The sequence below is a fragment of the Neofelis nebulosa genome, chromosome 6 (genome assembly GCF_028018385.1).
Source record: "Neofelis nebulosa isolate mNeoNeb1 chromosome 6, mNeoNeb1.pri, whole genome shotgun sequence".
NCBI classification, from domain to species: domain Eukaryota; kingdom Metazoa; phylum Chordata; class Mammalia; order Carnivora; family Felidae; genus Neofelis; species Neofelis nebulosa.
In genome coordinates this window covers 30,226,386-30,239,214 of record NC_080787.1, presented here as the reverse complement: position 1 = coordinate 30,239,214, position 12,829 = coordinate 30,226,386, and the positions used below count along the sequence as shown (strand labels likewise).

Genomic DNA, 12,829 nt, shown 5'->3' with positions numbered 1-12,829 from the left:
TTGACTTTATTTAGTGGTAACAACCACCTCAATTAGAACAACTATTGCTTCAAAAGTCTTTCATGTTTAAGCAATTACACCTCATCTCCCCACAGTGAATAATATCAGCAGACAGCTCTGTGATCTCCAAGTGCAGATGTCATCTGTGAAGTATCACAGTCTACAAATGTAATAGTAAGCCAGATGATGTCACTTTGTGCCCAACCGGAAAGGCCACCTAAAATCAGGTGGGTCCAAGGTGAGTTGCCAACAATCTAACCATTTACACACAGACAAAATGGTATTGTGTAAAACACATTAATGCTCTGCTGAACTCTAGCATGAGATTACTTCATCTGCTGATGTTGCAATGGGCGGCCAAATTTTCTTTCAATACATTGAGGCTATGATGCCCATCTAAAAGAACCACAAGGTAGCTTCAACAGACAGAAATACAAATAAAATACTGGGTTGTTAGATATTGGTTTGCTTGTTTCTTGATAGTTCTATATGATCTAAATTGCTACTCAGGCAAATAATAACTTTGTAATTTTTAAAAATACTGTTTTATTTACACAAACACACACACACACAAATGAGTGCTTCTGCCTGTTGAAATAATAAAAATAAGTTCTAATTATAAAAATAAGTTATTTAATTGATATTCTGAATTCTATTATCTCTAAAGTACTAAAATTATCTATGAATTCAAATAATTTTAAAGGAAAATTCCCAAATAAAGTGAACATCTCACACTAATATTACTGTAATCCTATGCATTGAAAAATTATCTTGAATCCATTTTTGTTATTGTCTTATATCAAAGACAGAACATGGACTCTATTGCTTATTCCCAAAGGAAAGCTTTGTTCTTGTTATAACTTACAACAAAAGATAAATATGCTCATTTATTTTGGAGGTGGAAGGAAGGTCGTCAAAGTCCTACCTTTGATGTGGTTCTGCAGACCAGTGGGTCACAAAAGTAAGAATTCAGCCCAAAATGATTAGGAGAGCCCTGCAATAACAATTCTGTTCTCTGGGTTTCCCTGACTGGCGTTTGACCTATAGAAGACCAGAACACTTAAGGCCTAAATGGTTTCACATGGAGCTACTTATTCAATCAGAAGTTTTCTTTTCTTTCTTTTTTTTTCTACTGTATTTAGGTAAATGCTTGCTAAAGCTCCAAGAAGGATTTACTGCAAAATAAAAGTGATAGGTAAAGAAAAAGAAGATCCCAGTCTTATAGATGATATTTATCTAGATGGGATGATAACATTTCAAGGGTGAAATTCTAGAGCCAGCTACCTCACCCTTAGCACTGACATTTGGGGCTGGATAATTCTTTGCTGTTGGGGTTTTCTTGTGCATTGTAAGACATTAAGGAGCATTCCTGCTGTTACCCTCACCTCCAGTTGTGACAACCAAAAACACCTCCAGATATTGTCACAAGTCCTCTGAGGGGCAAAGTCACACTCTTCCAATCCTCATTCCCTCCCAGTTGAGAACCAAAATCCTTGAGAATTAGTCTATCTTCCAGCAATGAATAAGAGCAATCATTAGAAAAAAATGAAGGGGAAAATTATCCAAAATTTTACTGTGACTTAATTAGTTGATTTTTACAGGAATTATAGCTTGAACATATGAAGATGAATTTATAACAATAAATATAGTTAGGAATTTTAAAAAGCAAAACACTTGGTAGCTAAAAAAACAAAACAAAACAAAACTCAAGTCTAAAACTCAAAACCACAAGTTCATGAACCTTAAAATGTCAGATTCTTTCAGTTGAATACTGTGTTTAGACTGATATATATGATTTCTTATGAAGCCCATATTTAGAGGAATGTGTTACACTCATCTAAAAATGGCTCGATATCTAAACAGTAGTAGTACACCATCCATTTGTGGTAGTCTTAAACTCTTAATTATAGGTATATTTAAAGTACTTTATATCTTCTTATTGCCACATGATTTTTAACGTATTTTGTATTAGCTCTGTTTCTTCTCATTGCCAACTTTTTGCTGATATTCAAGATAAGTCATTGTCTTCATAGCATATTTACATTTTAATATTATAAAAGTAATGTTTTATTATGATTATTATGCTAAATATCTGAAAGGTTATATTTCCATTAACTGAATCAATCAATGTCTTTTACAAAAAGATAAAAGCAATTGAGATAGATTTCCCACTTCTCTGCTTGCTTCGTTCCATAGTACAAGTACCAGCTCTGCTGCATGGGAGTTGATCTGCTCACTTCCAACTCACAGTTCATATACATGCTATTTCTGCAAATATGAATAATGCTTATGTCATTTCTCTCTTCAGGACTACCTCTAGCTTTAGTGTTGACACATGTTAGTTTTGTCACCTTGGACAACACAACCTCATGCTGCTCCAGTTTCTTCATTGATGAAATCAATGGGAGGGGGTGATCTTTAAACTCCTTCCCATCTCATAAATTCTGAGGGTATTTGGGGAGAATACATAAAAGTGGATATCAACTGTTCCCTAAAAGGTCTTTAAAATAAAGAATATTATTTAATGGGTTATTATACACTTTTAAATTAAAGAGTTAGAAAAAATAGGTGTATGAATTTCCACATACAAATAAAAAGATGTGTAAGTTAAATAAGTTAGTTAAAATGTCTCTAAAAGTACCTTTAGATATTAAATCACAATGTCAAATGCAACAAAACACCTCATGGATGTAATATTTTTCACTATTATAATGCTTGACAATGATGATGATGATGATGATGATGTGGCCAAACTACTCTGATTCCTTCATCTGGGAAATGATAAAAAGTTCCTCTCGACTAAGAAACACAAAATAAAATAAGCACATAAATGCCCCAGCATTTCTTCGTGGTATTTATTAGGCTTTCTTGGAATTCTAGAGAAAACAGGAGTCCAGAAACTAAAGAGCTCCTGGAGGGAGAAGGCAATGATGGAGTCTCTTTATAGGACTCCATGGTCACAGAGAAGGTAGCACAGTTATACACCATATGTGGGTGACAGCATTATTTAGGGGTCAAACATGGAAGGAGAAAGAAAAGGAGAAAACCTAAGAAAAAAATATTAATTTATGTAGAACTGAGTAAATGTTCCAGTTTTAAACACTTAAAAAAAATGAAGACAAAGAATGGGAATAAAATGGAAGAAATAATATTGTTGACATGGACCCTGGTTTCTTTCTTACTCAGGCTAAAGGTATCCAAGGGATGAAGGCAGTCACTGCATGTGATTCATTGCTAGCAAACTAATAGTGATGAGGTAGGTTCACATAGCCAAACTTTACTTCTTCAGTTTATTCTGGAAGTAGTAGTCACTATATTGTCCAGACTGATCTAATGATCTACACATTAAGATGAGTCAACATAAGAAAAATATCCTCATAAAAAGACTGGAACTCTTGGGGCACCTGGGTGGCTCCGTTGGTTAAGTGTCTGCCTCTTGATTTTGGCACAGGTCATGATCTCACAGTTGTAAGATCGAGCCCCACTTTGTGCTCTGCACTGTCAGTGCAGACCCTGCTTGGGATTCATTCTCTCTCTCTGTCTCTCTCAAAATAAACATTAAAAAAAAAAAAAGACTGGAACTGCTAAACTAACCTCCTTCTGTAACACCAGTGGCATCCAACTGAGGGTCAAAAGTCAATGGGCCCACCATTGTGAACCAGCAGACACTTGAGCCCCACCTGCTGATACCAGAGAGCAGAGAACTTTCATGGAACACACTCCTAGTGTGGGCTTTCTCCTTAAGGACATAGACTGTGGGAAGTCTCTCAGAAACCTACACCATTACTTAGCCGTAAGATATTAGACACTATTTCTACACTCATACTGAAAATGGAAAAGTCACAAACAATGAATGCTCAATATTATGTGCATTTCGCTCTTAATCATGATGGCTACAGTTATTAAAGTCAGGAAATCAAGTCAAGTTTAATCATTTGACTTTTCTAATCTTTGGAAACTAGAAGGTAAGATATCTCTCTTTGTTCACTCTTGATCATGTAAAATATGTTTTTTTCAATATATTATTTCATATATATTGTTATTTATAATATTTAAAGGTCAGCAAATTTGTTATTTGTGAAATGACAAAGTAGTCTGCTAATATAAGAATAAAATATAATTAGCAAAATGTTTTAATTATCCAGGTGATGAATAGTAAGAATTCCTGTTACTTTATTTCTAAATTAATAAACAATGAGAACTAGAAATATTATCATTAGCTTTACAAATAGCCTTGTTTTAATGTTCTGGTTTATAGAATAATCTTAAACTTAAGAGATTATAAAATCTCTTATACTGATAAACAATATATTGAAAAAGAAATTCTAATGTCCTTATTCATGAAATACTTTAAGGTAATTTAAAATTTTCTCAATATTTTCCATAGTTTAATTTATATAGTTAATAGCTTTATGACATCAGTCTTCTTAACTGATATAACTTTCAAAAACACTTAGCAACAAATGCTGAAAGATTTTTTGTACATGACACCTTCCTCAAAGAAATTTAATAGTGCTAGACAATAAACCCAGCCTTTATTTCCTAAATAGAAAATATATCAATCTGTATTTCCAGAAGAAAAGTGTCACTATAGTCACATTCACATTTGTGGCAAACTGAACACTGTATTTATGTACATATATAGAGATATGTAAAGGGAACAGAGAACTTCAAATTTGGAGAAACAACATGAGAGGAAAAAGGTTTTCAGATAGATGTCTTGTTTTTTGCAATTTATTCATAAAGCAACTACCCCTTTAATTCAAAAGAGAATAGTACATTTTTTTAGTTTAAAAAGTTGACTGCTTACGAATAAAAGCACCTAATGAATATCTGTGGATATTGTCATATAAAACATGGTAGTTATTCCCACAGCATACAATACATACCATACATTTTCATGCCTTTATGGAATTTCAACTACTGTTCATTACTAATTTGTAGTACATATTACTAAAGTGCCTCTATTTTATAAAATAAGCATACCTAAAGCATGAGCATATCAACTATCTTGCCTTAATTGAAAGAGTGACTACATGGCTGACTGAGGGAAACAGGGGCCAAGTCTTTGATTACTGGCTTCATTCTCTACATCAATGATTTCCAACTGTTAATTCGATGCCAAACACAGGTGATCCCAACTATCTTTAGAGGCATTGTGATCTTTCCATAACAAAGCAAAATAAGTACACTTAAAAAGAAAACTACAAAGTATTTGGAATAGAGAAAAGACATATAACCCTGTCAAAAATATCATGGAAAAAGTGTCAAACTCAGGAGGGAGGGCTGCTGTAATGAGCTATGCTACAGATCTTCAGTCAGTTACTAGTTTATTTTGTTCCACACCTTAGTGCTTCAATAAAGCATAACAGAACCCTAACTGACCCAAACACTTCAGAATTTTGTTAAGGGATGAGTTAATTATTTATTCTCTTTGACTTCAATATTTATAAGAAATCTTTTGTGTAAGATTATCTTGCTACCTTGGGAGAAATATTAAACCCAACTGAAAGTTTCTTGATGTTGAGAAACAAATTATTCTATAGGTGGGGCCAGCAAATGTTTTCTTACAGGGCTAGACAGCAAATATTTTAGGCTTTGCAGGCCACCAGACTCTACTGTGAAAGCAGCCACAGATTAATATACAAACAAATGGACATGGCTATGCTCCAATAAAACTTTTTTTTTTAATATATAAAAATAGGCTGGTGGGTTGGATTTGACCCATGAACCATTATTTGCCAAATTCTGGTCTAGAATATCTTTATATTGAAAAATTCTTCATTCATACTTTTTAAAGTTAGAAATTCCCATAGAATACTATTCCTGTAGTCAAAAGGTGCCTTGGTCATTATTCTTCATTAGAGAAAAAGCACATACCCCAAAAAGGCTGCATCAGTCTGGGCGCTACTAGTTGGGCATTTGGGATATATACCTTAGGACTAGATTGAAGTTTACCACTGCATTAAAAAAAGAGTATTGTGTACCTGGGTGGCTCAGTCAGTTTAGTGTCCAGCTTAGGCTCAGATCATGGTCTCATGGTTCCTGGCTTCAGGCCCCATATCAGTCTTTGAACTGACAGCACTGAGCTTGCTTTGGATTCTGTCTCCTTTTCTCTCTGCCCCTCCCCACCTGGCACACTCTTTCTCAACAAAATAAGTAAACATTAAAAAAAAAAAAGTATTTTATTTGATCACTGTGATAACAGGGCAAAAGAGGACTGAGGTATAAATGCTAAACCTACGTAAGAAAACAAACTTAAAGTACTATAGCAATTATAGGCATACAGACTAAGATTATTAATTAGAAATGAATTTTATCTATTTATTAAAGTATGTCAGGGTTAATCTTTACTTCAGAATAGTTAGCCTTTGGTTACCCTTATGCATGAAATAAGTAAAAGAATATTTATTTAAAACTTTTACATAAATTCCTATTGTTCTCTAATTCAGACTGCCTAGCTTTCAACTCAGTAAAGTTTTACTAAAACATGAGATATTCATTCATTTATTCATTCATGCATTTAAAAATATGTATTGAATTTTTATTAGCACAGAGGTATTGTTTTATAAGCTGAAGATTCAAAAATAAAACACAGAAAGAAGACTTCCTTAATGGTAGATTCCAAAGAATCTCCTTGGAAAAGGTTAATAAATAAATAAAAATAATAATTGTGAGAAAATGATAATAGTATTGTAGGACTAAGTTAATTTGAAAATTAATTTTCAAGTTCAAAAAATGCGTTAAGCATTAACTATTAGAAATCTTAACAAATAAGTATTATATCATTTTTACATATACCCCTATAATTCTTCATTATTTGATATTAAATGAAATAAAAAATGAAATATTGATTTTCAGGTATATAATAAAACAGAATGTGTATATTACAAGATCAAGTTTTTAACAAATATTTAACAAAAGCCCTAGATGTAGAATATTACATATAGAATAACCCTTTCTGTATGTTTAAGGATAAAGACACTTGAAATGTTTCTGAAGGAGCTTTAGTGGGCCTGAGGACAGAGCTGGGAGTCAGTGAGAGGGAATGAAAGGGAAGAAAGAAGTTATTAATTTTAAAGTAAAATTTTTTAGGGCACCTGGGTAGCTCAGTCAGTTGGGCGGCAGATTTGATTTCAGCTCAGGTCATGAATTTGAGCCCCACATTTGGCTCGACTATGCTCACAGTGTGGAGCCTGCTTCAGATCCTCTGTCTCCCTCTCTTTGCCCCTTCCCCACTCACTCACACATACTTTCTCTCTCTCAAAAATAAATAAATGTTAAAAAAAAAAGTAAATAAAATAAAAAAAATTTAAAGTGTTTAACACTGACAAAGACAAAAATTAGTTCTCATAAGATATGCAAATAGAGGATTTTTTTGAGGGAAAGTTATATTTTAATGTATCTTTTCATTCTGCGACTAAGAATGCTTTTCCCTATCCTAACCTATCCAAAACAATTGACTTTTACTTATTTATTTTGTTTTTCAGATGGAAAAGTTGAGGGGTGGAAAGCACAAAAACCCAAACAATGGGTATCAACATACTTAGGATGAAAGAGGGAGGAGGGACTATCATTTACTGAACAGATGCCTTGAGCATCCCGCACACCAAATGCTGTGAGCAAGGATAGCTACGATCTTCCTTTTCCTTTTCCCTCTACTAAGAATATCCACAACCACAAAATTAATTAAAGAAACTTTTCTGGCTGCTTTTTGTTTTCTTTTGGAGCAACAGACATGACAGATTGGGTTCTTATGCTCTAATGGCCCATCATGGGAATTTTTAACTTATGCAATTATAAAATAAAAATGTACTGATGCTAAAGATACCTTTATAAATCTATCACTTTACTCTTTCCTCATGACTTATAGGTTAATTATGTAGCTATACAGTCACATAAAATTTCACTGAAAAAGTTATAAGCATTACTAGTTGGTGGACATGAATAAAACAAATTAGGACTGGACTTCTCAATGATTCTCAAGCTAAAAAGCTAAAGGATAGTGAAATTTCATAAAACTTCCTAGAATTGTATTGTACAGGCAATTATCATTTTGTGAAGAGTATACAAGTTTTATAAAGATTTCTCATGCTTCAGCAAATCAGAAATAATGATAAGAGTACACATTTTCTTATTTAAAACCTTACATTTGCAACGGAAAAGCCAGCATGTTGCTAACAGTTTCAACAGAAACTTATGAGAAGCAAACAAGGCAATACAAACAAATATGGTTTTCTGAAAAAAAGTGATAATGATTCTAAATACAAGAACTGATTTCAAATTTATTTTAACATATACTCTAGAAGCATGGTAATTTCTGGATGTCTATTTCAATGGAATGTAAAGAAAGAATATTGACATCTAATTGACTCAAAGTAAAAAAATATATGGATTCTACAAGTTGAGTCTACACAAGTAAGAGTGACTTCCAGAAACAACCATTAGTTTACTACTTATTCCTTTCCATTCATTTTGAAACTTCCTAATATTTAGGTTAAAAATGTGCTTGTGGGGTGCCTGGGTGGCTCAGTCGGTTGAGCGGCCAGCTTCAGCTCAGGTCATGATCTCACAGCTCGTGAGTTTGAGCCCTATGTCAGGCTCTGTCCTGACAGCTCAGAGCCTGGATCCTGCTTCAGATCTGTGTCTCCCTCTCTCTCTGCCCCTAACCCACTCGCATTCTGTCTCTGTCTCTCTCAAAAGTAAACATTAACAAAAGAAAAAAAGAAAAAAAGAAAGAAAATGTGCTTGAGAAGACCTACCAATGAAAGTGGTAAAATTAGAACAGTGTTCAGTTTTCATGTTGAATAAAACACCTAGCAAACTTACTAAATAATTAAGTCTGGATTTGTATTTTTTCATTTACCACTTCTGACATTCAAAATATAGTTGATCCTTGAACAATGCAGACAGGTAAGGAATGGTAACCCTCCATGCAGTAGAAAATATGCATATAACTTTTGACTCCCCCTAAACTTAACTACCAATAGCCTACTGTTGACCAGAAGCCTTACCAATAACATAAACATTTGATTGACACATATTTTGTATGTTATACGTATTATATACTGTATTCTTACAATAAACTTAGCTAGATAGAAGAAAATATTATTAATAAAGTCATAAGAGAAAACACATTGTCAGTACTGTACTGTAAAAAATCTGTGTATAAGCAGACCTGCACAGTTCAAAACCTTGTTGTGCAAGGGTCAATTGTAGTTAAAAGCAGATGTGAAGTTTTCCCCAGTCTGCACAGTACATATACAGAATATAACATACAACTTTTTTAGTTGTTGTAAAAGTCTGAAATTCTCTTGTCCATTAACATATTTACTGACCTCTTCTAGGACTCTCGTGATTGAAGAGAATGCCATTCACCGCAAAGAGATTATATGCCTCACGGAAGTTCACCACAATCCAATAGGCATAGAGTTTTGCTGCCCCTGTTGAACAATTTTTTAAAAGGAAATAAAAGACAGTAATTATTATAAATTATGGTGTCTCCTTATAAAAGACAGTGATTTTCACTCATTTTAAATAAGCAACAACTTGCAAAAACTATAATTTATATTACATTAAGATAGAAAAAAATTTGAATGAAAGCCAAAGACAAAATAAAGGTTCCTTTGCTAGTTAATCATGTGCACAAGAAAATATTTAAGAATTTTTTACTTTTGTAATAGACACAGTTCTGTCTTCTACAATCTAACTGATTCAACTATAGTATGCAATATATCAAGTTGACCTAAGATCTTATTCCCATTTTCTTAGTTTTAAGGAATTAGAAAGTAAAAAAAAAAAAAAAAGGAATCTTAATATTCTAGATGCTTAGAAGTTTTATCACTAAAGTCTTCCATGAATACTCTTTTTTAAAAAATATATAAGATATAATAGACCTGGTTTTTTTGTTCGTTTGTTTTTAAATATCTGAACCCAGGGAAACTTCTGTTGGGAAAATAAAAAGCATGAAATGAAATCTATCACTTCAGCAAATCTTACAACAGTTTAGTAAAAAAAAAGTCATGTGGGCCTAATTTTCCTTTCAAAGTGATCTGTATGGAAGACTGAATGAACATGGATTGGTGAAGTGAAGTGGTAATTTCACCCTGGAGGCAATGGTAGCAAATACTTGTAGTTAGCAGTGTATAAAGGTATGCTTCTCAATGTCTGCTCACTTAGTCCAATCTGAGTGTTAATCTCACACTCAAATGACTTCAGATGAGAGAAAGGAACAGAATTAAAGCAGAAGCACACGCTCGCCCATGCCAAAAGAACATGGCACATGTACAAGTTTATACCCATGCGTTCTCACCATACGGTGACCGAGGATAAAAAGGAGTTGTCTCCTTCTGGGGTATTTCTTGCACTTTCCCATAAAGTTCACTAGTTGAGGCTTGGTAGAACTTCACAGAGTTGATAAGGCCACAGGTCTTAACTGCATCCAGAAGCCGCAAAGTGCCAACTCCATCAACATCTGCAGTATATTCAGCCAAGTCAAAAGAAATCTGGAAATAGCAGGTGAAGACAGTGTTACATTAATGTTTAGCAGCAACATAGCTGCTGACGGTGGTAAAACAAACACATTTTACAATTTCACTTACTTAGAAATGTTATGCTTATAAAAAAAATCATACAATTTCACTAAATATGGAATTCAAGAAAAAGACAGATGAACATAGGGGAAGGGAAGCAAAAATAAGATAAAAACAGACAGGAAGACAAACCATAATACACTCTTAATACAGAGAACAACCTGAGGGTTCCTGGTGGGGTGTTGGGTCGAAGAAGGGCATTTGTTGGGATGAGCACTGGGTGTCATATGTAAGAGATGAATTACTAAATTCTATTCCTGAAATCATTATTACACTATATGTTAACTAACTTGGATTTAAAATTTAAAAAAAAGAAAAAGAGGGGTGCCTGGGTGGCTCACTCAGTTGAGTGTCCAACTTTAGTACAGGTCATGATCTCATAGTGCGTGAGTTCGAGCCCCGGGTTGGGCTCTGTGCTGACAGCTCAGAGCCTGGAGCGTGCTTTGAATTCTGTGCCTCCCTCTCTCTCTGCCCCTCCCCTGTTTGTGCTCAATCTCTCTCTCTCTCTCTCTCTCTCTCTCAAAAATAAATAAATAAATAAAAATAAATTAAAAATCATGGAAAAATATTTTCTAATAGCAGAATAAGAGTATGAATGTGATCTATTCTAACATCAAATGACTGAAAAATATCTTAAGAAATATCTATTAATTATCCATGGTAAAGTGAAGAACACTTTAAACACACATATTACTTCCTAATTCTAGGCTGAAGTCCCTATGGCTGTGGTTCTCAAAGTGCAAACCCTTGCTTCTCAGAATCACCTGTGGTATTTCTAAAAATCCAGAATGAACCAATCTCTTGGGGGTAGAATCCTAGGAAATCCACATTTATAATGAGTCAATCCCAGTTGACTTTTATGCAGAGAAGTTTGAGAATATGTGTTTTGGACACAGTTGATTTTTTAAAAGATTGTTTTATTTTTTTAATTTTTAACTAAGATACAAGATTTTTAGCATATCACATGCATACATAATCTTTTAATTTTGAGGCACATTAAATACAGTAAGTACTAATGTATAGAATTGAATGATTTCCAAAAAGAGGTTTCAAGGAACAAATATTTTGCGCTTCCTTAGGATGGTTCTTAAAAATAAATGTGACTGATATATTATTTTTCTTAAATTATTTCTAAGCACAATAAATATAAATTAACCTAATATTAAAATGTCCCCAAACAGTAATGATGAAAATCTTTGTCACTGGTTTATTTGTAGGCCAGTAACAGCTGGGCACAATACAAAGATGCTTCCCTGCTGCCTAGTGAATGACCTCAATCTTCACCTGGAAAAACCCCTCGCTGAGGTGAGTGAGGTTACTGGCCCTCATTGCTGCCAGTCCTGAGTGTCACCTGGGCACAAGCTGCAGTCTTGTGCAGTCTGTCTTTAGGGAACTTGGGCGATTGCTGACCACAGACCTGACTCTAAACGCATGTCATCTAGGCCTGTCAGTAAAATTCACATGGCAGACGTGAGATAAAACAGGATAAGAGTAGGGGTGCCTGGGTGGCTCAGTTGGTTAAACACCCAACTACGGTTCAGGTCATAATCTCACACAGTTTGTGACTTCAAGCCCCACATCCAGCCTTGTGCTGACAGCTCAGAGACTGGAGCCTGCTTCAGATTCTGTGTCTCCCTCTCTCTCTGGCCCTCTCCTGCTTGTGTTCTTTCTCTCTCAAGAATAAATAAACCCTTAAAAAAATTTATTTTTATTTTTTTATTAATTTTTTTTACATGTTTATTTATTTTCGAGGGTCAGAGAGACAGAGTGCAAGCAGGGGCAGGGCAGAGAGGAGAGGGAGACACAGAATCTGAAGCAGGCTCCAGGCTCTGAGCTGTCAGCACAGAGCCTGACACGGGGCTCGAACTCATGAACCGTGAGATCATGACCTGAGCTGGAATCTTAACCGACTAAGCCACCCAGGCACTGCCCCAAATTTTTTTTTAAATAGGATAAAAGTATGTTTCCTCCCAAGCTTTCATAGGCAAGAAAGCACAATTTGGGGTTACACTTTTCAAGTAACAGTTTATTACAATAAAATTTACATACCATAAAATTGACCCTGTTAAAGCTTACGACTCAGTGGTTTTTAGTATTCACAGCATTATGCACTCATCACCACCATCTAATTCCAGAATGTGTTCATCATCCCCTAAAGAAACACCATACCCATTAGCAATCTCTTGCCCATCTTCCCTTCCCACCCCCACAGCCACTAATCTACTTCCTGAATCTAT

At 34.4% G+C, this 12,829-nt stretch overlaps 1 protein-coding gene across 4 annotated transcripts in view; it reads right to left on the bottom strand.

Moving 5' to 3' along the window:
* The window catches only part of GMDS (GDP-mannose 4,6-dehydratase), a 639,676-nt gene that overhangs the window by 341,255 nt on the left and 285,592 nt on the right, over positions 1-12,829 (bottom strand). For all 4 annotated transcript variants that reach the window (XM_058733196.1, XM_058733195.1, XM_058733198.1 and 1 more), the window contains 2 exons: positions 10,313-10,505; positions 9,339-9,443 (listed from right to left, as the gene is read on the bottom strand). In XM_058733196.1, coding sequence (XP_058589179.1) covers positions 9,339-9,443; positions 10,313-10,505 — 298 coding nt within the window. The remainder of the gene's footprint in view (positions 1-9,338; positions 9,444-10,312; positions 10,506-12,829) is intronic.